Source organism: Bombina bombina, chromosome 6, assembly GCF_027579735.1.
Source record: "Bombina bombina isolate aBomBom1 chromosome 6, aBomBom1.pri, whole genome shotgun sequence".
In the NCBI taxonomy this organism is placed as follows: domain Eukaryota; kingdom Metazoa; phylum Chordata; class Amphibia; order Anura; family Bombinatoridae; genus Bombina; species Bombina bombina.
In genome coordinates, this window is record NC_069504.1 from 346,642,077 (window position 1) to 346,667,639 (window position 25,563).

The following is a 25,563-nucleotide window of genomic DNA, read 5'->3' on the forward strand; positions in this document are numbered from 1 at the left end:
AGGAGTAAGGACTCTTACCACCTTTATGGAGAAATGAAATACTGCAGCCAATACAAATCAGATTACCCTGTTTTCAGCATATAGTATTTTAGGCCACCCCAAGCCATACACTGCATCCACCTTTTTTAAACAGTTCATCCATCTCACATTTTAGTAATGTTTTTGTGCACTATGTTACCTTTATAAATTATGTTTAAAATAATTATAAACTCATTAATGAATCCCTAAATGGTATAGTAACATAAGACTTGCATAATAAACCTTGTTGGTTTATTTTATATTGATATAAGGGTCATAACAGCACCCCAAACATTCACATTGCCCATCTTTGCAAGACTTTCAAAGACTGCAATGCTACATATCTATAAGAATGAGTTAAAAAAAAAAAAAAAAAAGCCCAACATAATATAACCCTACAGACACATAGCTTTTAGTGTTCAATTAAAATTGTAACGAAAGTATGCATAAAAAATAGTATTAGGATTAAAAAAAAATAGAAAAGCAAATTTAAAATATGCCATGCTGCTTGTCATTAAATTTGTATCCTCCCCTGAAGGGGGTGTGAAGAAGGCACTCCCAGCACCCAAATAATATACATTGCTTTTGGCAAACTAACAAACTTAGGCATAGTTTCCATTGAGGTAATAAAGCTTGGAGATAAATGTTTTTAGCACGTTTCTAAACTTTACCACCTTAATGGAAACTAGGCTTTAATCAGTGAGAGAACGGGTTTGCAACCTCTCTATGTGCATCCTTCACATATAAGCATAATTCTAGAAGCACTCACACTTCATATATTCTGTATCAGTATTTTCCTTTTCGGTTTAAGGTGGATGAATTCCCTTATGGATTGTAGTTGGGTAAGCAAGTGTGTCGTTTGTGCGTGTTTTGTCTTCTCTTTATTAAGTCTGTTTCATTCATGAGCACATAGGGTCTTTTTGCATAGGCTACATCTTAATTTACAACATAATTACAGTATAGGATAAGCTGACATGACAAAGCCAGGCACAGTTAAATCATGGTAAGGTAACACTTTTTAGGGAAATCAGTGCATTAACATAATATGTATTGTTGTGTCCCAGCATTTGTACAATATTTTAGCTATCTCTTAAGAGAAATTCCTAATTTAAAATCTATCCCTCAACAAGCTGCATGCAAGCACAACTTGAAAAAAAATAATGCTGTACCTTAACCAATCTGATTACATTATGATGCATTGATGGGTTCTCGTGATGCCTATAAATGACCAAGAACCTCCACACTCTAGTCTAGTGTTTTAACCACTAGAGAACAAGGACGTGAGTGCATAGGTAGAGCTTCATTTTGAAACACTTGACACCATCTTCTGAACTGTCCATTCCAAGGTCTCCTCCAATTAAAGGAACAGTAAATAAAGTAGATTTGCATAATCAACAAATGCATGATAAAAAGACAATGCAAAATAACTTAGTCTGAACTTCAAATGAGAAGTAGATTTTTTTTCTGACAAATTTCAGTTATGTCTATTTCCAGTCCCCCTATATCATGTGACAGCCATCAACCAATCACAAATGCATATACGTAAATTCTTTGAATTTTTGCACATGCTCTTTAGCAGCTGGTGACTCAGAAATTGAAATATTTAAATATATAAACAGACTGCACACATTTTGTTAAAGGAAGCAAATTGGAAAGTTGTTTTAAAATTGCAAGCTCTATCTAAATCATGAAAGTTTAATTTTGACTTGTGTGTCCCTTTCATAATTTACTAGAGTCTGATTCAAATTAGCAAACCAATCCTCTCTCTTAGCGAACACTTAGGTTGTACAATTTCATAGGAGCAAAACCTCTTAAAATGTCTGTGTATACATCTTTTGTCCTTCACTGTTACCTCATGTATTACACTGTAGAATATAAGGGCACATTACTAATTCAGACTAATAACAACAAGGCCAATATGGCAACTGAAGGATCCCTACAAAACAGATTAAACTGTATAAAGTTACAGCAAAACTTTACATTTAGTTGCATAATATAGTTTATTGCATCACATATTACAAGCATAAAATGTGGCTTTTTTTTTTTACCCAAGAAATTTTATTTAAACTTTGAAAACTCGACATTCTCTTTTTTCGGCATTGACTATGTACAAATAATGAAGCGTTTTGTTCTATATACATATATATATTTACAATACAAGATGTACAATATCATAGAAACTTTCCTCAGAAATATCTGAAGTACAAAAATGGTTTCTATTGTAAACAGATTTGAAGTTCCAAATATGCTGATTGAATGAAAGGTGTAAACATTCTATGAAGTAAAGAATGGCATCAGAACGCACACTTTCTGTAAAACAGACATGAGGCAATATGCAAAAACGTATAAAAATATGGAAAAAAAAACGTTCCATCGTATGCTTTCATTAAGCAGTATAGAAATTTGAGTACATCTTCTAATAATTGCATGCTTGCTCTGCTAACGTGAATATTGCAATTTTTGATTGCATAAAGATTTCACAGTATATCAGTTGTCATGTGCTGAACACTGTGTTGCTGTCCTTATGTTTCCATGCAATAAAGTTGTATTTTCTTCATTGGCTGTAAAGAAGTGAATTGGGAGCTGCCATCTCTGCTCTGCAAGCAAAAACATTAAAATTATACACATTTGAGAGTTAAAGGACCAGTCAACACAGTAGATTTGCATAATCAACAAATGCAAGATAACAAGACAATGCAATAGCACTTATTCTGAACGTCAAATGAGTAGTAGATTTTTTTTCTGACAATATTAAAAGTTGTCTTTTTCCACTCCCCCTGTACCATGTAACAGCTATCAGCCAATCACAAATGCATACACGTACCATGTGACAGCCATCAGCCATTCACAAATGCATACACACTTATTCTTGCACATGCTCAGTAGGAGCTGGTGACTCAAAAAGTTTAAATATAAAAAGACAGTGCACATTTTGTTAATGGAAGTAAATTGTTTAAAATGGCATGTTCTATCTGAATCATGAAAGTTTAATTTTAATTGATTGTCCCTTTAATGAAGAATACCGTATTTTTTTTGTTTTTTTTAACAAATTCTAAAAATATATTTCTTTATTATTTATAAAAGAAAGCCGTTTCAATGTTTACAATATACAGAAACTAGTAGAAACATTTAAAGCAAAGAGAAATTATACCTAAAAAGTATGCTTTGCATTATTTATATGGGGGTTGTACTATACTAAAAATTGTAGCTGTAAAAAAAACTCTTAAAGGGAAATAGAACACTTTGAGCTTTTAAAAAAAAAAAAATTACAATTATCCATAGTAAAACAACTTTAAAATATACTATTATAAATGTATAAATATACTATAAACCCTTTTCCTGTCATTTAAAAATGTATAGTTTCTAATTATTGCATACTGCAGTCTTCACAAGCTTAAAGGGATATGAAACCCAATCATTTTCATTTCAGACAGAGCATAACATTTTCAAAAAGTTTCTAATTTAAAGGGACATTAAACTCAAAACATTTCTTTCATAATTCAGACAGATAATACAACAATCCAATTTACTTCTATTATCTAATTTGCTTCATTCTTTAGATATCCTTTGTTAAAGAAATAGCAATGCACACGGGTGAGCCAATCACAGGAGGCATCTATGTGCAGCCACCAATCAGAAGCTACTCAGCCTATCTAGATATGCTTTTCAGGAAAGAATATCAAGAGAATGAAGCAAATTAGATAATAGAAGTAAATTAGAAAGTTGTTTAAAATGGTATTTTCTATCTGAATCAAGAAAGAAAAAATTTGGGTTTAATGTCCCTTTAATTATATTATTACATTTGATTTGTTCCCATGATAGGCATCTGGAGCACTACATGGCAGGAAATATTGCTGCCATCTAGTGATCTTGCAAATAGATAACATCCTTGCAAAACTACTGCCATATAGTGCTCCAGAAATGGGCAGGCTCCTAAGCATACATCCCTGCTTTTCAACAAAAGATAACACGATAATGAAGATAAGTTGATAATAGAAGTAAATAAGAAAGTTGTTTAAAATCACATGCTCTATCTGAATCATGACAGAAAAATAATGTTGGGTTTCTAATACATTTAAAGGGACATTAAACGGAGTACAACTATGATAACTACTCACCATGCTATTGTATGCTGTACCTGCAGCTTTCTATAAAGCGGTTCCTTTATTTATTTGTATTTAAATCCATTACAGAGGCCAGCTGGTAAAGCCCTGCACCTTTATACTGTGTGCCGCCATCTTGGTACGCACATATTGTTGCATCCTGTGACAAAAGCCCTGCACTTTCATAGATCAGTGAGGTTACAACGTTTTTTAACAGCTGTATTTTACACTTCGGATTAGCCAGCACAATAGAAAGCTGAAGAGTAACATTCTTGCATTTTTACCCAGTTTAAAGTTATATAATAAACCTGAAAAAGCCCTGAGGAGTAATATAGAGAAATGCAGCCTCTGGAAAAAAGGTACAGGTCCTGCTCTTTAACCCTTTGAGTGCTAACGATGGCTCTGAGCCGTCACAGAGTTTCCCACTCTGGTGCTAATGACGGCTCAGAGCCGTCACTAGAACTCTCCCACCTTGAGGGAGATCTGGGGGCTCCCACCCGCTCCTACCCTGGCGATTGTGCCTGTAGAGTGACAGGCATCGTCAGGGCGTCCTGTTTTGCATGGTGACATCACGCGCAATAACATGATGACGTCACTGCGCAACTTTATTTATACTTAACAATGTTAAGTATAGGAGCAGGGGGCATGCTGCTTAGAAGCCTGTATGTCAGGCATTTAAGCAGCTACAGACCCCCAAGACCCACCATTGGAAAGGTAATTGTAACCTTTCCAATGGTGTAAGTCTTGGGGGGGTCTGAAAAAAAAAATAAAAAAAAATTGTTCAAAAAATAAAAAAACATTAAAAAATCTTAGCACCCAGGTGGGAAAGTGCTTAGCACTCAAAGGGTTAGATTACATGCTAAACTGAAGTGCCTCAAGACAACTATATCACTGATCTGCGAATGTGCACCATTTCCGTCATATGGCACAATAATAGTTAAAATCCAAGATGGAGGTGCCCAGTGTGATGAAGAGAGCTGCAGACACAGGAGGAAAAACAAAAGTAAGTAGTAACCATAGTATGCAGTTGCAGAAGTTTAATGTCCCTTTAACCCTACCAGATAATTGTCCCAAAATGGTTTTAGCATAAAGATTAGTGTAAAACAACTCAAGCTTTATTAACTAAATGAGAGTGGCTAGCCCTGTCTACACCAGTAACAAGCACAGATTGGCTCTTCAAATAAGGCAAGTAGGGTGGGAGTTTGGCCATTTAAGGCAACCGCAGCAAATGTAGTGTTAATGTATCAAGGAAGTTTTCACGTTCAACCTGTATGTTAATGTATTTGCAACATTACAGAAAAGTAACATGCTGGATTTAAAATGTAAAAATGAATTGAAAATGTTTTTGAGAATTGGACAAATCTTATAAACAGTTAGGTGTGAGAATCAGTGTATGGATATTCAGTTACCTAATCACTCTTAGGACTCGGAGTTGTCTAATTTCTCTTCATTCATATTCATTTAGCAGAATAAAAATGTTCATCCAAATGTATTCTACAGTTTGAATTACTATAACTGGTTTAAATGGCTTCTCGTGTCACTATGTTAAATGTAACATTTAATTAAAGAAAACAAAAAAAAAAAACACATTTGAAATAGTAATAATAATGGTATTAATATTCAAAGGTGATCCACAAAGTTATACACTGAAACCCTTTCAAGACAGAAATGCTCATTTTCAACATAAGCAATTGTAATAGTGTTTTAACATCCCATCGAGTTGATGATTAAAAAAAATAATAATAAAAAAAAAAAAAATACCTTTTAAACGCTATTTTCCACATTTAGGGCCACTCATTGTTCTGATATTTTTCATGTTTTTTTCTTTCCTTCTTTTCTTTTTGTACTCGTTCTAATTCTGCTTCATACATCATTTCTTGTATAAGGTATTTTTCTCTCCTCATCCGGTCCCTTAAGTCTTTTGGGAGGTCAGGTATTAGATAGGAGATCAAATTCTTTATGCAAAAAACAAGATGCTGTAAATAAATAAAAAAATAATAATTTCAGATCATTCTGATACATATATTTGTTTTTATTGTGGGTTCTTTAAGGAGAAATGCAAAGAACATGCTACTCTGTTTATATAACACAACTATATTTTCATATTACTATAAAATACATTTATGTGAAAAAATATTAATACTATTTTATCTTGGTGTAATTATGTAGCATTTTACACATATTTTTATAAAACTCAGAATGCACATACACACACAGTATAGATCTATTTACATATATATATACACACACCCTGTTCCAAATTATTATGCAAATTCTATTTCGGTGGCACAAAGATTAAAACAATTTTTTTTTAGTTTAACTCATGGATGGCATTGTGTCTCATGGCTCTTTTGATCACTGAAAACAATCTCGAACACCTGTGATAATTAGATTGCCAGGTGAGCCCAATTAAAGGAAAAAGTACTAAAGGAGGGTGTTCCACATTATTAAGCAGAGCACCATTTTTCAAGCAATATGGGGAAGAAAAAGGATCTCTCTGCTGCCGAAAAGAGTGAAATAGTTCAATGCCTTGGACGAGGTATGAAAACATTAGATATTTCACGAAAACTTAAGCGTGATCATCGCACTATTAAGAGATTTGTGGCTGATTCAGAGCACAGACGGGTTTGTGCAGATAAAGGCACATTGAGGAAGATTTCTGCCAGATCCATGCATCGGATCAAGAAAGCAGCTGCTAAAATACCATTAAATAGCAGCAAACAGATATTTGAAGCTGCTAGTGCCTCTGGAGTCCCACAGAAATCAAGGTGTAGAGTCCTCCAGAGTCTTGAAACTGTGCATAAACCTTCCATTCGGCCACCACTAACCAATGCTCATAAGCAGAAACGGCTGCATTGGGCAGAAAAATACATGAAGACTAATTTTCAAACAGTCCTGTTCACTGATGAGTGCCGTGCAACCCTGGATGGTTCAGATGGATGGAGTAGTGGATAATTGGTGGTGTTCCAACAAGGCTGCGATGTCAACAAGGCAGTGGTGGAGTCATGTTTTGGGCCAGAATCATGGGAAGAGAGCTGGTCGGCCCCTTTAGGGTCCCTGAAGGTGTAAAGATGACCTCTGCAAAGTATGTGGAGTTCCTGACTGACCACTTCCTTCCCTGGTACAGAAGGAAGAACTATGCTTTCCGTAATAAAATCATCTTCATGCATGACAATTCACCATCTCATGCTGCAAAGAATACCTCTGCATCAATGGCTGCTATGGGGATAAAAGGAGAGAAAGTCATGGTGTGGCCTCCATCCTCCCCTGACCTCAATCCTATTGAGAACCTTTGGAGCATCCTCAAGCAAAAGATCTATGAGGATGGGAGGCAGTTTACATCCAAACAGCAGCTCTGGGAGGCTATTCTGACATCTTGCAAACAAATTCAAGCAGAAACTGTCCAAAAACTCACAAGTTCAATGGATGCAAGACTTGTGAAGCTGCTATCAAATAAGGGGTCCTATGTTAAAATGTAACTTGACCTGTTAAAATGTTTAAAAGTTAAAATGTTGTTCAAAGTGTGATTGAAATAGCTTTTGATTTCAGTAAATATGCTGCAAATACAACAAATGACAATTTTCAGTTCTTTACAACCTATAAAGTGTTTTAAAACTTACTTTGCATAATAATTTGGAACAGTGCATTGTAAGTTTTTTATTTTGAAAAAAAATACTGTTATCATTAGGAGGTTTGTTCAATAAAATTTGAATTGTACTCTTAATAGTTGATAACATGAGAATTATGCTGACTGTTGTTTACATCAATTATTTAGGTAAATGAGAAAGATATCATTGGCATAATAATTTGGAAAAGGGTGTATATACATGTATCACTATATATATATATATATATATATATATATATATTTTATACAGTATATATATATATAAAAACATATATATATATATATATATATATATATATACATACACATTATATATATATATATATATACACAGTATATACACACACACACATACATAAGCTGTACAATATAGTACACTCTCACTTCAAAAACAATCAGCGTGGGGGTGTTAGAGAAATTAACAAACTAAACTCCTAAATGACTTGTTTACATGTACGTCAGTAGCGCTGACATACTTCCGGTTTGCGGATGACGTCAGTTTCAATCGCGGCGAGTGAGAAAGTTTCATGAATTATTTGGTGAAATCCAGTTGAAGGTAATGATTGGTTTATTTTGTAATGCACTGAGGGGTTAAAATAAGTCAATATTGTCACTATATATTTGCTAGAGGAAGGGAAAGTTGTTTTCCCCAAAATGTCGCAATAAAACATAATTTATGCTTACCTGATAAATTTATTTCTCTTGTAGTGTATCCAGTCCACGGATCATCCATTACTTATGGGATATTAACTCCTCCCCAACAGGAAGTGCAAGAGGATTCACCCAGCAGAGCTGCTATATAGCTCCTCCCCTAACTGCCATTACCAGTCATTCGACCGAAAACATGCAGAGAAAGGAAAACCATAGGGTGCAGTGGTGACTGTAGTTTAATGGAAAAATTACCTGCCTTAAAGTGACAGGGCGGGCCGTGGACTGAATACACTACAAGAGAAATAAATTTATCAGGTAAGCATAAATTATGTTTTCTCTTGTTAAGTGTATCCAGTCCACGGATCATCCATTACTTATGGGATACCAATACCAAAGCTAAAGTACACGAATGACGGGAGGGACAGGTAGGCTCTTTATACGGAAGGAACCACTGCCTGAAGAACCTTTCTCCCAAAAACAGCCTCCGAAGAAGCAAAAGTGTCAAATTTGTAAAATTTGGAAAAATTATGAAGAGAAGACCAAGTTGCAGCCTTGCAAATCTGTTCAACAGAAGCCTCATTCTTAAAGGCCCAAGTGGAAGCCACAGCTCTAGTAGAATGTGCTGTAATTCTTTCAGGAGGCTGCTGTCCAGCAGTCTCATAGGCTAACCGTATTATGCTACGAAGCCAAAAGGAGAGAGAGGTAGCCGAAGCTTTTTGACCTCTCCTCTGACCAGAATAAACGACAAACAGGGAAGACGTTTGTCGAAAATCCTTAGTTGCCTGTAGATAAAATTTCAGGGCACGGACTACATCTAGATTGTGTAGCAGACGTTCCTTTTTCGAAGAAGGATTAGGACACAAAGATGGAACCACAATCTCTTGATTGATATTCCTGTTAGTGACCACCTTAGGTAGGAACCCAGGTTTAGTACGCAGAACTACCTTGTCTGAATGAAAAATCAGATAAGGAGAATCACAATGTAAGGCAGATAACTCAGAGACTCTTCGAGCCGAGGAAATCGCCATTAAAAACAGAACTTTCCAAGATAACAACTTGATATCAATGGAATGAAGGGGTTCAAACGGAACCCCCTGTAAAACATTAAGAACTAAGTTCAAACTCCATGGTGGAGCAACAGTTTTAAACACAGGCTTGATCCTAGCTAAAGCCTGACAAAAAGCTTGAACGTCCGGAACTTCTGACAGACGTTTGTGTAAAAGAATGGACAGAGCTGAAATCTGTCCCTTTAAGGAACTAGCGGATAAACCCTTTTCTAAACCTTCTTGTAGAAAAGACAATATCCTCGGAATCCTAACCTTACTCCATGAGTAACTCTTGGATTCGCACCAATATAAGTATTTGCGCCATATCTTATGGTAAATCTTTCTGGTAACAGGCTTCCTAGCCTGTATTAAGGTATCAATAACTGACTCAGAAAAACCACGTTTTGATAAAATCAAGCGTTCAATTTCCAAGCAGTCAGCTTCAGAGAAATTAGATTTTGATGTTTGAAGGGACCCTGGATCAGAAGGTCCTGTTTCAGAGGTAGCGACCAAGGTGGACAGGATGACATGTCCACTAGATCTGCATACCAAGTCCTGCGTGGCCATGCAGGCGCTATTAGAATCACTGATGCTCTCTCCTGTTTGATTCTGGCAATCAATCGAGGAAGCATCGGGAAGGGTGGAAACACATAAGCCATCCCGAAGGTCCAAGGTGCTGTCAAAGCATCTATCAGAACCGCTCCCGGATCCCTGGATCTGGACCCGTAACGAGGAAGCTTGGCGTTCTGTCGAGACGCCATGAGATCTATCTCTGGTTTGCCCCAACGTCGAAGTATTTGGGCAAAGACCTCCGGATGAAGTTCCCACTCCCCCGGATGAAAAGTCTGACGACTTAAGAAATCCGCCTCCCAGTTCTCCACTCCCGGGATGTGGATTGCTGACAGGTGGCAAGAGTGAGACTCTGCCCAGCGAATTATCTTTGATACTTCCATCATTGCTAGGGAGCTTCTTGTCCCTCCCTGATGGTTGATGAAAGCTACAGTCGTGATGTTGTCCGACTGAAACCTGATGAACCCCCGAGTTGTTAACTGGGGCCAAGCCAGAAGGGCATTGAGAACTGCTCTCAATTCAAGAATGTTTATTGGTAGGAGACTCTCCTCCTGATTCCATTGTCCCTGAGCCTTCAGAGAATTCCAGACAGCGCCCCAACCTAGTAGGCTGGCGTCTGTTGTTACAATTGTCCAGTCCGGCCTGCTGAATGGCATCCCCCTGGACAGATGTGGCCGAGAAAGCCACCATAGAAGAGAATTTCTGGTCTCTTGATCCAGATTCAGAGTAGGGGACAAGTCTGAGTAATCCCCATTCCACTGACTTAGCATGCACAATTGCAGCGGTCTGAGATGTAGGCGTGCAAAGGGTACTATGTCCATTGCTGCTACCATTAAGCCGATCACCTCCATGCATTGAGCTACTGACGGGTGTTGAATGGAATGAAGGACACGGCATGCATTTTGAAGCTTTGTTAACCTGTCTTCTGTCAGGTAAATCTTCATTTCTACAGAATCTATAAGAGTCCCCAAGAAGGGAACTCTTGTGAGTGGAAAGAGAGAACTCTTCTTTTCGTTCACCTTCCATCCATGCGACCTTAGAAATGCCAGTACTAACTCTGTATGAGACTTGGCAGTTTGAAAGCTTGAAGCTTGTATCAGAATGTCGTCTAGGTACGGAGCTACCGCAATTCCTCGCGGTCTTAGTACCGCCAGAAGAGCACCCAGAACCTTTGTGAAGATTCTCGGAGCCGTAGCCAATCCGAATGGAAGAGCTACAAACTGGTAATGCCTGTCTAGAAAGGCAAACCTTAGATACCGGTAATGATCTTTGTGAATCGGTATGTGAAGGTAAGCATCCTTTAAATCCACTGTGGTCATGTACTGACCCTTTTGGATCATGGGTAAAATTGTCCGAATAGTTTCCATTTTGAACGATGGAACTCTTAGGAATTTGTTTAGGATCTTTAAATCCAAGATTGGCCTGAAAGTTCCCTCTTTTTTGGGAACCACAAACAGATTTGAGTAAAACCCTTGTCCTTGTTCCGACCACGGAACCGGATGGATCACTCCCATTAATAAAAGATCTTGTACGCAGCGTAGAAACGCCTCTTTCTTTATTTGGTTTGTTGACAACCTTGACAGATGAAATCTCCCTCTTGGGGGAGAGAATTTGAAGTCTAGAAGGTATCCCTGAGATATGATCTCTAACGCCCAGGGATCCTGGACATCTCTTGCCCAAGCCTGGGCGAAGAGAGAAAGTCTGCCCCCCACTAGATCCGTTCCCGGATCGGGGGCCCTAGATTCATGCTGTCTTAGGGGCAGCAGCAGGTTTCCTGGCCTGCTTGCCCTTGTTCCAGGACTGGTTAGGTCTCCAGCCTTGTCTGTAGCGAGCAACAGCTCCTTCCTGTTTTGGTGCAGAGGAAGTTGATGCTGCTCCTGCTTTGAAATTACGAAAGGAACGAAAATTAGACTGTCTAGCCTTAGGTTTGGCTCTGTCTTGAGGCAGGGCATGGCCTTTACCTCCTGTAATGTCAGCGATAATTTCTTTCAACCCGGGCCCGAATAAGGTCTGCCCTTTGAAAGGTATATTAAGCAATTTAGATTTAGAAGTAACGTCAGCTGACCAGGATTTTAGCCACAGTGCTCTGCGTGCCTGAATGGCGAATCCGGAATTCTTAGCCGTAAGTTTAGTTAAATGTACTACGGCATCTGAAATAAATGAGTTAGCTAACTTAAGGGCTTTAAGCTTGTGTGTAATCTCATCTAATTGAGCTGATTCAAGTGTCTCTTCCAGAGACTCAAACCAAAATGCTGCTGCAGCCGTGACAGGCGCAATGCATGCAAGAGGTTGCAATATAAAACCTTGTTGAACAAACATTTTCTTAAGGTAACCCTCTAACTTTTTATCCATTGGATCTGAAAAGGCACAGCTATCCTCCACCGGGATAGTGGTACGCTTAGCTAAAGTAGAAACTGCTCCCTCCACCTTAGGGACCGTTTGCCATAAGTCCCGTGTGGTGGCGTCTATTGGAAACATCTTTCTAAATATCGGAGGGGGTGAGAACGGCACACCGGGTCTATCCCACTCCTTAGTAACAATTTCAGTAAGTCTCTTAGGTATAGGAAAAACGTCAGTACTCGCCGGTACCGCAAAATATTTATCCAACCTACACATTTTCTCTGGTATTGCAACTGTGTTACAATCATTCAGAGCCGCTAACACCTCCCCTAGTAATACACGGAGGTTTTCCAGCTTAAATTTAAAATTTGAAATATCTGAATCCAGTTTGTTTGGATCAGAACCGTCACCCGCAGAATGAAGCTCTCCGTCCTCATGTTCTGCAAATTGTGATGCAGTGTCTGACATGGCCCTAATATTATCAGCGCACTCTGTTCTCACCCCAGAGTGATCACGCTTACCTCTTAGTTCTGGTAATTTAGCCAAAACTTCAGTCATAACAGTAGCCATATCCTGTAATGTGATTTGTAATGGCCGCCCAGATGTACTCGGCGCTACAATATCACGCACCTCCCGAGCAGGAGATGCAGGTACTGACACGTGAGGCGAGTTAGTCGGCATAACTCTCCCCTCGTTGTTTGGTGAAATATGTTCAATTTGTACAGATTGACTTTTATTTAAAGTAGCATCAATACAGTTAGTACATACATTTCTATTGGGCTCCACTTTGGCTTTAGCACATATAGCACAGATAGCTTCCTCTGAATCAGACATGTTTAACACACTAGCAAATAAACTAGCAACTTGGAAATACTTTTCAAGTAATTTACTATAATATGAAAACGTACTGTGCCTATAAGAAGCACAGAAAAAGTTATGACAGTTGAAAATTAATAAACTGAAAAGTTATAGAATCAAATCTTTGTAAAAAAACACAATTTTAGCAAAGGATTGCTCCCATTAGCAAAGGATAACTAACCCTGATAGCAGAAAAAAAAAAAAAATACAGAAATAAACGTTTTTTTTATCACAGTCAACTACAATCTCACAGCTCTGCTGTGAGTGATTACCTCCCTCAAAACAAGTTTTGAAGACCCCTGAGTTCTGTAGAGATGAACCGGATCATGCAGGGAAGACAATAAACTTCTGACTGAATTTTTTGATGCGTAGCAAAAGCGCCAAAAAAGGCCCCTTCCCCTCACACATAACAGTGAGAGAGATCAGTAAACTGTCATAAATTAAATAAAACGACTGCCAAGTGGAAAAAAATAGTGCCCAAAACATTTTTTCACCCAGTACCTCAGAAAATTAAACGATTTTACATGCCAGCAAAAAACGTTTAACATTAATAAATTGAGTGTTATTAAAAAGCCTGTTGCTAGTCCCTGCAAATTAGGCTAAAGTTTTATGCATACAGTATAATTCCAGTGAAGTGCCATTCCCCAGAATACTGAAGTGTAAAATATACATACATGACAGCCTGATACCAGTTGCTGCTACTGCATTTAAGGCTGAGTTTACATTATATCGGTATGGCAGAATTTTCTCATCAATTCCATTGTCAGAAAATAATAAGCTGCTACATACCTCTTTGCAGATTAATCTGCCCGCTGTCCCCTGATCTGAAGTTTACCTCTCCTCAGATGGCCGAGAAACAGCAATATGATCTTAACTACTCCGGCTAAAATCATAGAAAAACTCAGGTAGATTCTTCTTCAAATTCTACCAGAGAAGGAATAACACACTCCGGTGCTATTATAAAATAACAAACTTTTGATTGAAGGTATGAAACTAAGTATAATCACCACAGTCCTCTCACACATCCTATCTATTCGTTGGGTGCAAGAGAATGACTGGTAATGGCAGTTAGGGGAGGAGCTATATAGCAGCTCTGCTGGGTGAATCCTCTTGCACTTCCTGTTGGGGAGGAGTTAATATCCCATAAGTAATGGATGATCCGTGGACTGGATACACTTAACAAGAGAAAACTAACTTGAAGTTTATGTATATACAGTATATGTATGTATAAACAATATACATACATACACATACAAACGCACACACACACATATATATATATATATATATATATATAAAAATACACACACATATACATATATAAATATATATATATATAAATATATATATATATATATATATATATATATATTTATACATACACACACATATACATACATGCACAGTTGCACACCTAAAAATAACATTTTGAAAAACTTTCCTATTTTAAAGGGACAGTCAAGTAAAAAAAAAAACTTTCATGATTTAAATAGGGCATGCAATTTTAAACAACTTTCCAATTTACTTTTATTACCAATTTTGCTTTGTTCTCTTGGTATTCTTAGTTGAAAGCTAAATCTAGGAGGTATATATGCTAATTTCTTAGACCTTGAAGGCTACCTCTAATCTGAAAGCATTTTGACAGTTTTTCACCACTAGAGGGCGTTAGTTCATGTGTTTCATATAGATAACATTGAGCTCAGGCACGTGAAGCTCCTAAGAGCAAGCACTGATTGGCTAAAAATGAAAGTCTGTCAAAAGAACTGAAATAAGGGGGCAGTTTGCAGAGTCATAGATACAAGGTAATCACAGAGGTAAAAAGTATATTATTATAACTGTGTTGGTTATGCAAAATTGGGGAATGGGAAATAACTAAATTTATGCTTACCTGATAAATGACTTTCTTTTACGATATGACGAGTCCACGGATTTCATCCTTACTTGTGGGATATTAACCTCCTGCTAACAGGAAGTGGCAAAGAGCACCACAGCAGAGCTGTATATATAGCCCCTCCCTTCCCCTCCACCTCCAGTCATTCGGCCGAAGGTTATAGGAAGAGAAAAGGAAAGGCTAAAAAGGTGCAAAGGTGACTTTAGTTTACAAAAAATATAAAGAAAAACTGTCTTAAAAAGAACAGGGTGGGCCATGGACTCGTCATATCGTAAAAGAAAGTAATTTATCAGGTAAGCATAAATTTAGTTTTCTTTTACAAAGATATGACGAGTCCACGGATTTCATCCTTACTTGTGGGAAACAAATACCAAAGCAATAGGACACGGATGAAAGGGAGGGACAAGACAGGAACCTAAACAGAAGGCACCACTGCTTGAAGAACCTTTCTCCCAAAGATAGCCTCAGAAGAAGCAAAAGTATCAAATTTGTAAAATTTTTAAAAAGTGTGAAGGGACGACCAAGTCGCAGCCTTACAAATCTGTTCAACAGATGCATTGTTTTTAAAAGCCCATGTGGAAGCCACAGCCCTAGTAGAATGAGCCGTAATTCTTTCAGGAGGCTGCTGTCCAGCAGTCTCATATGCCAGGCGGATGATACTTCTCAGCCAAAAAGAAAGAGAGGTAGCCGTAGCTTTCTGACCCCTACGCTTTCCGGAATAAACAATGAATAATGAAGATGATTGACGGAAATCCTTAGTTGCCTGTAAGTAAAACTTTAAGGCACGGACCACGTCCAAGTTATGTAACAGACGTTCCTTCTTAGAAGAAGGATTAGGACACAAGGAAGGAACAACAATTTCCTGATTAATGTTCTTATTTGAAACAACCTTAGGAAGAAATCCAGGTTTGGTACGTAAAACCACCTTATCAGAATGAAATATAAGATAAGGCGAATCACATTGTAATGCTGAAAGCTCAGAAACTCTTCGAGCAGAAGAAATAGCAACTAAAAACAGAACTTTCCAAGATAACAATTTAATATCTATGGAATGCATGGGTTCAAACGGAACCCCCTGAAGAACTCGAAGATCTAAATTCAAACTCCAGGGAGGAGTAATAGGTCTAAATACAGGCTTAATCCTAGATAGAGCCTGACAAAAAGACTGAACATCTGGTACATTTGCCAAACGTTTGTGAAACAGAATTGACAAAGCTGAAATTTGTCCCTTTAAGGAACTTGCTGATAACCCTTTCTCCAATCCTTCTTGGAGAAAAGACAGAATCCTAGGAATCCTAACTTTACTCCATGAGTAACCCTTGGATTCACACCAATAAAGATATTTACACCATATCTTATGATAGATTTTTCTAGTGACAGGCTTTCTAGCCTGTATCAAAGTATTGATAACTGAATCAGAGAATCCTCGCTTAGATAAAATCAAGCGTTCAATCTCCACGCAGTCAGCTGCAGAGAAATTAGATTTAGATGTTGGAAAGGACCTTGAATGAGAAGGTCCTGTCTCAATGGAAGTTTCCACGGTGGCAGAGAGGACATGTCCTCTAGATCCGCATACCAAGTCCTGCGTGGCCACTCAGGCGCTATCAGGATCACTGAAGCTCTCTCCTGTTTGATTCGAGCAATCACGCGTGGGAGGAGAGGAAACAGTGGAAACACATAAGCTAGGCTGAACAACCAAGGCACTGCCAAGGCATCTATCAGTTCGGCCTGAGGATCCCTTGACCGGGATCCGTATCTTGGAACCTTGGCATTCTGTCGGGATGCCATCAAATCCAATTCTGGTCTGCCCCATCTGAGAATCAATGAGGCAAATACCTCCGGGTGAAGTTCCCACTCCCCCGGATGAAAAGTCTGTCGACTTTGAAAATCTGTTTCCCAGTTCTCTACTCCTGGGATGTAGATCGCTGACAGATGACAAGAGTGGGCCTCCGCCCAACTGATTATCTTGGATACCTCTATCATCGCTAAGGAACTCCTTGTTCCCCCTTGATGATTGACATATGCCACAGTCGTGATGTTGTCCGACTGGAATCTGATGAATTTGGCCGAAGCCAACTGAGGCCATGCCTGAAGTGCATTGAATATTGCTCTCAGTTCCAGAATATTGATTGGAAGAAGAGACTCCACTTGAGTCCAAACACCCTGAGCCTTCAGGGATTTCCAAACTTCACCCCAGCCCAGAAGGCTGGCATCTGTTGTCACTATTACCCACGAGAGTCTGCGGAAACAAGTCCCTTGGGACAGATGATCCGGCGACAACCACCAAAGAAGAGAGTTTCTGGTCTCTTGATCCAGATTTATCTGAGGAGAAATCCACATAATCCCCATTCCACTGTCTGAGCATGCACAGTTGCAGTGGTCTGAGATGAAACCGAGCAAACAGAACGATGTCCATTGCCGCTACCATTTATCCAATTACTTCCATACACTGAGCCACTGATGGCAGAGGAATGGACTGAAGTGCTCGGCAAGTATTTAGAATCTTTGATTTTCTGACCTCCGTCAGAAATATTTTCATGGCTACCGAGTCTATCAGAGTTCCCAAGAAAGGAACCCTTGTCTGTGGGACAAGTGAACTCTTCTCTATGTTCACCTTCCAGCCGTGAGTTCTCAGAAAAGACAACACTGTGTCCGTGTGAGATTTTGTCAGATGATATGTTGACGCCTGAATCAGAATGTCATCCAGATAAGGCACCACCGCTATTCCTCGCGGTCTGAGAACCCGCCAAAAGAGACCCTAGAACCTTTGTGAAGATTCTGGGTGCTGTGGCCAATCTGAAGGGAAGAGCCACAAATTGATAATGTTTGTCCAGAAAGGAAAACCTTAGAAACTGATGATGATCCTTGTGGATAGGAATATGAAGGTAATCATCCTTCAAGTTCTCGGTAGTCATATATTGACCCTCCTGGATCATTGGTAAAATTGTTCGTATTGTCTCCATCTTGAATGATGGAACTCTTAGAAATTTGTTTAGACACTTGAGATCTAAAATGGGTCTGAACGTTCCCTCCTTTTTGGGGAACCACAAATAGGTTTGAGTAAAACCCCTGTCCCTGTTCCAATTTTGGAACTGGTCAAATTTCTCCCATAGTAGAAAGGTATTTTACACAGCGTAAGAACGCCTCTCTTTTTATCTGATTTGCAGATAACTTTGAAATATGAAATCTCCCTCTTGGGAGAAAGTCCTTGAACTCCAATAGATAACCGTGGGTCACTATTTCTAGTGCCCAGGTATCCTGAACATCTCTTGCCCAAGCCTGAGCAAAGAAAGAGAGTCTGCCCCCTACTAGATCCAGTCCCGGATCGGGGGCCGCCCCTTCATGCTGTCCTAGGAGCAGGAGCGGGCTTTTTGGATTGTTTACCCTTATTCCAGTTCTGATTAGGTCTTCATACTGACTTAGACTGGGTAAAATTCCCTTCCTGCTTTAAAGAAGAAGAAAAAGCGGGGGGTCCTCCTTTAAAGTTCCGAAAGGAATGAAAATTATTCTGTTTAACCCTCATTTTAACCGACTTATCCTGAGGTAGGGCATGGCCTTTACCTCCTGTAATATCAGATATTATTTCTTTTAATTCTGGCCCGAAAAGGGTCTTACCTTTAAAGGGAATAGCTAAAAGCTTATGTTTTGATGACACATCAGCAGACCAAGATTTGAGCCACAATGCTCTACGTGCTAAAAAAGCAAATCCTGCACTTTTTGCCTCTAATTTACCAATTTGAAAAGCGGCATCAGTAATAAAAGAATTAGCTAGCTTGAGAGCCTTAATTCTATCTAAGATGTCATCTAATGGAGTCTCAACCTTAAGAGACTCTTCTAGAGCCTCAAACCAAAAAGCTGCTGCAGTAGTTACTGGAACAATGCAAGCCATAGGTTGTAAAAGAAACCCCTGATTAACAAATAATTTCTTTAGTAGACCCTCTAATTTCTTATCCATAGGGTCTTTGAAAGCACAACTATCCTCAATGGGTATAGTAGTACGCTTAGCTAGGGAAGATATAACTCCCTCTACCTACCATTTGCCATGAGTCCCGAATGGTATCTGATATGGGAAACATTTTCTTAAAATTAGGAAGGGGAGAAAACGGTATACCTCGTCTATCCCATTCCTTTCTAATAATTTCCGAAATTCTCTTAGGAACCGGAAAAACATCAGTGTAAGTAGGTACTTCCAAATATTTATCCATTTTACACAATTTCTCTGGAGGAATCACAATAGGGTCACAATCATCCAGAGTCGCTAAAACCTCCCTAAGTAACAGGCGGAGGTGTTCAAGCTTAAATTTAAATGACATAGCATCTGAATCTGTCTGAGGTAAAACATTCCCTGAATCAGAAATTTCACCCTCAGACAGCAATTCCCTGACCCCCAACTCAGAGCACTGTGAGGGAACATCAGAAATAGCTAATAAAGCATCAGAGGATTCAGTATTTACATTAATACCTGACCTACTGCATTTACCCTGCAACACTGGTAATTTAGACAATACCTCTGTAAGGGTAGTTGACATAACTGCAGCCATCTCTGCAGAGTAAAGGAATTAGACGCACTAGAAGAACTAGGCGTCGCTTGTGTGGGCGTTAAAGGCTGTGACACTTGGGGAGAATTCGATGGCATATCCTGATTCTCTTCAGACTGAGAATCATCCTTAGGCACACTTACTTTATTTAAAATATGCTTTTTACATTGTAAAGCCCTTTCAGTACAAAAGTTACACAATGTAAGAGGGGGTTGCACAATAGCTTCTAAACACATAGAACAATGAGAAACCTCAATGTCAGACATGTTGAACAGACTAGTAATACCACAAAAGTCGTTTAAACACTTATTTATAGCATAAAATAAACATTAGAAAAAATGTGTACTGTGCCTTTAAGAAAAGAAAAAGTGAACAATTTTTCCAAAATGCACAAAAAACGTTAAATTATTCCCAAATGTAACTTAAACATCGTTGGTTAATCCAAAAATTACTGCACCCAGAAGCAAAGGCAGAAATAAGGCTTTAGAAGTACTTATATCAACATCTAGTCAAAAGATAGATAAAAAATACCCTCTACACCTCGCCACAGCTCTGCTGTGGCGCCTACCTGCCCCCAGAGTACTTCGAATCAAGTTTCCAACCCTTCAGACCAGCTACACAGTCCAGGAGCCATCGAGTTATTTTTTGCTGCTGCTAAGCCTGAAGAAAATGCGCCAAAATAGGCTCCGCCCCTTAAGGTCAAACGTTGGAGTAGGCCCAAACAACACCGCATGGGAATGCAGTTTTGCACTTAAGTAGAAATACACACAATTACAACCCACAAGCATAAAACCAATAAGTTTTAAGTGCCAAAAATAAAAAACATAAAACATCGTTTTTAACATTGTCTGCCATGTCACATAATGCCCAAATATCAACTAATGATAAATATAATATAGGGACTCCAGTAACACCCCTCTTATTAAAATAGGTTTTACTGCTTACCCCATCCCCATACAGGGAAATGCCAGCCAGTTCTGATACACCAAGTCTCCTCATAAAAAAAGGCTGCACATACCTTAATGCTGCTTGTAGCATGAAACAGATCTCCACACTGAAGATGTCTCATGGTTACCTTCAGAAGTCTTGTGGGAACCAGCGTGGATCTTAGTTACAAATGCTAAAATCATCAAACCTCAGGGCAGAAATCTTCTTCCATATCCCCCTGAGGAAAATAGTATGCACCGGTACCATTTAAAATAAAAAAACTTCTTGATTGAAGAAACTAAAACTAACACCTCACTTTACCATGTCTTCCTAGTATAACACAGGCAAAGAGAATGACTGGAGGTGGAGGGGAAGGGAGGGGCTATATATACAGCTCTGCTGTGGTGCTCTTTGCCACTTCCTGTTAGCAGGAGGTTAATATCCCACAAGTAAGGATGAAATCCGTTGACTCGTCATATCTTTGTAAAAGAAAAAGGGATTATCTACCTTTTTAAACAACAAAAATTCTGATGTTTACTGTCCCTTTAATATTTGCTTAATTCTCTATGCATCCTTTGTTGAAGGAGCAGCAATATATTATTTTTTATCTATTTGTATCACAATTTTATTAAACTTTGTGTGCTTTTGATCACTCTGAGAGTCTATTTTGCCTACACCTACTTGGTCATTCTTCTTTTAAGAGGTATACTGAGAAGGACATTTGATTCTCTCACCTGGGTTAAAGAGAGATACAGCTGTTGAGAAGGATATACTCTATGAGTGTTCCGGTCACCGGTGTACAGCAAGCTGAGGCGCTGAGAGTCCTCAGTCTGCCACCAACAGCACAATTGGATGCTGCAACTATTGTGAGTCCCTGACACTGGGAAACTTGTATTTGGGGTCACCAATTTCTCACTGATGGAACACACAAGGAAGCGCCTCTCTTTTTGTCTTTTAGATATCATCTTGATCTGACCACGATGAAGTGGGCCATTTTTTGGGAGAGAGCAGCTACACTGGACTTATTTTGCTTCACTTTATTTTTCTCATGAACTTATTCATAGGGGGCAAAGTGTCGGGCAAACATCGCTAAATGCAGACAGCATATGCTGTCAGCATTTAACATTGCACAAGCATTTCTAGTGAAATGCTTGTGCAATGCCGCCCCCTGCAGATTTGCAGCCAATCGATCGCTAGCAGGGGGTGTCAATCATCCCAAACGTATCTGATCGGGATGAATGCTGTCTGCCGTCTCAGAGGTGGCGGATGTCTTACGACCGCTGCTTCTTAACTTAAGTTTCCAGCGATCTGTAAACTACATCCGCTGCTTGTTAAATCTACCCCATGGACTTATGTATATGTTATATTATATGTTCACTACTATAGGGATATTATCCCCTATGAGGTATTACAACACACGTTTAGGCACCCCCTTTTGATTTTAGCACCTTAGGTGCTTTAGTGTTGCATGGAATTCATTACTGAGAGTAAGCTGAACATATCGGGTGAGCCAATGGTAAAAGGTATATATATATGTACAGCCACCAATCAGCAGCTAGCTCCCAGTAATGTGTTGCTGCTCCTGAGCCTACCTAGGTATGCTTTTCATGAAAGGATACAAGCAGAATGAAACAAAGTAGATTAAATAAGTAAATTGGAAAGTTGTTTAAATTGCATGCTCTGTCTGAATCATGAATATTTAATTTTAAACTACTTTAAAAATATATAATTACAATATCCAATTTATCCTGATGGTACAATTATTTCTCTCATGCATACTGCACATAATAACAGGCTGTTACACAATCACACCCTCCCAACTTTTAGATAAGAACAAACCTCAAACACAATGATAAAAGCCAACCGTGCCGCTAAAACGTGCCAAAACTGCAGTGTGTACGCATAGGGTTCGGGAGCGTTTGGGGGATCTCTGTAGTCTCGGTATCTGGGGGAGGAAAAAAATTACAATAAGGAAGTAGCTTGGGACATAAAATAACAGCACAAAAATGAGATATAGGGGGATATTTATCAAAGGTCTGGCGGACCTGATCCAACAGTGCGGATCAGTTCCGCCAGACCTCCCTGAATGCAGACAGCAATACGCTCTCCGTATTCAGCATTGCACCAGCAGCTCTTATGAGCTGCCGGTGCAATGCCGCCCCCTGCAGATTTGCGACCTAATCAGCCGCCAGCAGGGAGGTGTCAATCAACCCGATCGGGTTGATTTTTGGCGATGTGTTTAGATCGCTGCTTCATAACTGCTGTCTCTGGTGAGCCTGCAGGCTCGCCAGAAACACAGGCCCTCAAGTTTCATCGGAAACTTGATAGATAGGCCCCATAGTTTATATTCATGCTAAAAAAATAAGTAAATTATTATATAGCATAATAATAATAAAAATAATAATACAACAATTATATTTTCAGTGATATACATAAACTGAGAAGCTGATGCTTGTTTCACCAAATTGAAAAGATGAATTATTTTAGTGACCCGATCTTACGGAAAATAATCTAAATACATAAACACTTTTTTATATAGGATTTAAATAAAATTGTGTTAGATGACTTTACATACAACAGAATGATATAATGATTACAATAACACACAAATGCATTTAGTGGTCTTACCGGCAATATCTTATGGATGACACATTCCATTCTCTTCCATGATACGCTTCTGAACGATTTTCAAAATCAGTCACCAAAAAAATGGATAAACTGGCATTCACATAACCCACCATGCACCTATGGAGAGAGATCAAATGATTTTACACCCAAATAGAAACAATTCAGATCATCTGTCTCTAAATTTAAATCCATCAAGTTGGATTTAATAAAGTAAAATAAAAGGGGTAGCACAAAAATATTGCTCAACAAACTTTAATTAATTACAGATAAACTAGTGGCCAGTATATAGACTGAAAAATACTTTCAGCAAAACTTATTCTGTGCAACGAGGTTTGGAACTATTGGTCACTTTATTCTTATGGAAATTAATTTCTGGGAGTGTTCTTCCTGGTTTTAGATTAAAAAAATTGCCACATTTGAAAATAAGGTTTTACTGAAAAAAATAAAGAATTTACTTTTAAAATATTAAAGGGATTTTAAACACCAAAAATGTTTAGTTTAAAAAGATATATAATCCCTTTATTTACCATTTCCCAGTTTTGCATAACCAACACTTTTATATTACTATACTTTTTAGCTCAGTGATTTCTTTGTATCTAAGCTTCTGCAGACTGCACCTTATCTCAGATCTTTTGACAGACTTGCATTTCAGGCAATTAGTGCTGACTCTTAAATAACTCCACGTGCGTGAGCACAATGTTATTTATATGAAACATGAACTAATGCCCTCTAGCTGTGAAAAAATGCATTCAGATAAGAGGCGGCCTTCAAGGGGTTACAAAATTAGCATATGAGCCTACCTAGGTTTAACTTTCAACCCAGAATACAAAGAGAACATAGCAAATTTGATGATAAAAGTAAATTAGAATGTTGTTTAAAATTACATGCCCTATCTGAATCATGAAAGTTTAATTTGGACTTTACAATCTCTTTAAAGTTGAAAAACTTCATTGAGCAAACATGCCTAATTTAACCATAATGCCCATATACAAATGGCATTCTGACTGTTTGACACTTATCAGAAACACCACTCTATCAAACTGCAAAACACGCACATGGACTTCATTAACCCTATGAACCCATTCCGGTTTTCCATGATAAAGAGCCATTATTGGTCATTCCAAATACCGTTGTGGGGAAATAGAGATCAAATATCATGGCAGTTATCAAACTTGGCTGTGTTTGACTGGCAAACGTTGTGATCATTTTGATTTATAGAAAAAAAAGAGAGAAAATTGGAAAGATTGGAATCAACCCAATAATCAGATAAAATAGTCTACTATTGTACTTTATTTAACCACATGATTTATCTATAAAATGGCAATAGACCTTAGTCAAATCTGTGCTTAGAATAATTTGAAGTAAAACTGTTTATATTTATATTTCACTAACTGTTCAGTAAGGGTTTTGTGGCCCATTTGAGAATTAAACATTGGTAGAAACATAATAGAAAAATAAACTGGTTAGCCATCAACTGTAAGCTGTTCAGGGTGACACAAACTATAATTTAATTAACAACCTCTTAATGATTATAAACACATTTTTTTTCCTTTCATGATTCAGATAGAACATGCAATTTTAAGCAACTTTCTAATTTACTCCAATTATCAATTTTTATTTGTTCTCTTGATATCTATCTTTATTTAAAAAAGAAGACATCTAAGCTAATGAGCCAACCAATTTTTGGTTCAGACACTGGACAGCACTTATTTAATGGTGGGTGCATTAAGCCACCAATCAGCAAGCACAACCCAGGTTGTCAACAAAAAATTTGCTGGCTTCTAAACTTACATTCTTGTTTTTTAAATAAAGATAGCAAGAGAATGAAGAAAAATTGATAATAGGAGTACATTTTAAAGTTGCTTAAAATTGCATGCTCTATCTGAATCATGAAAGAAAATGTTTTGGGTTCAGTGTCCCTATAATTAATTTAATCTTTTGTTAAATATGATGGGGTTTAATGTCTGATTATGCTTATTACTGTACTTTTCTCCTGCTTGTCCTTGACCCGCACATGGTCCATATTTATAAGCGTAAACCAGTCGAGGAATGAAGTCTGAAGTCACAGCTATGACAAATGCATTAGTTATAACGGAGAGAATTCCAATGCCTTCTAGGATTCCATACCATATACCTGTTCAAAAACATACAAATAATGTTAGAAGTATGATTTAAAACAAAAGAAAAGCTCACAGTATGGGTCAGATAAATGAAGTATCACTGAAATCAAATACATTGCTCAAAATAAATTAACAGTTAAAGGGACATTAATACACTCATTTTTTCTTCGCATAAATGTTTTGTAGATGATCTATTTATATAGCCCATAAAGTTTTTTTGTTTTTTTTAAATGTAAAGTTTTGCT

At 38.1% G+C, this 25,563-nt stretch overlaps 1 protein-coding gene across 1 annotated transcript in view; it reads right to left on the bottom strand.

Annotated features, from left to right (window-relative positions):
* Positions 1-1,999: 1,999 nt before the first annotated feature.
* Positions 2,000-25,563, bottom strand: part of ANO4 (anoctamin 4) — a 675,069-nt gene continuing 651,505 nt past the window's right edge. The window contains 5 exon segments of the mRNA XM_053719254.1: positions 2,000-2,615; positions 5,883-6,097; positions 22,410-22,515; positions 23,199-23,315; positions 25,185-25,332. Of these exon segments, the coding sequence (XP_053575229.1) occupies positions 5,906-6,097; positions 22,410-22,515; positions 23,199-23,315; positions 25,185-25,332 (563 nt within the window). The 3' untranslated portion in view covers positions 2,000-2,615; positions 5,883-5,905.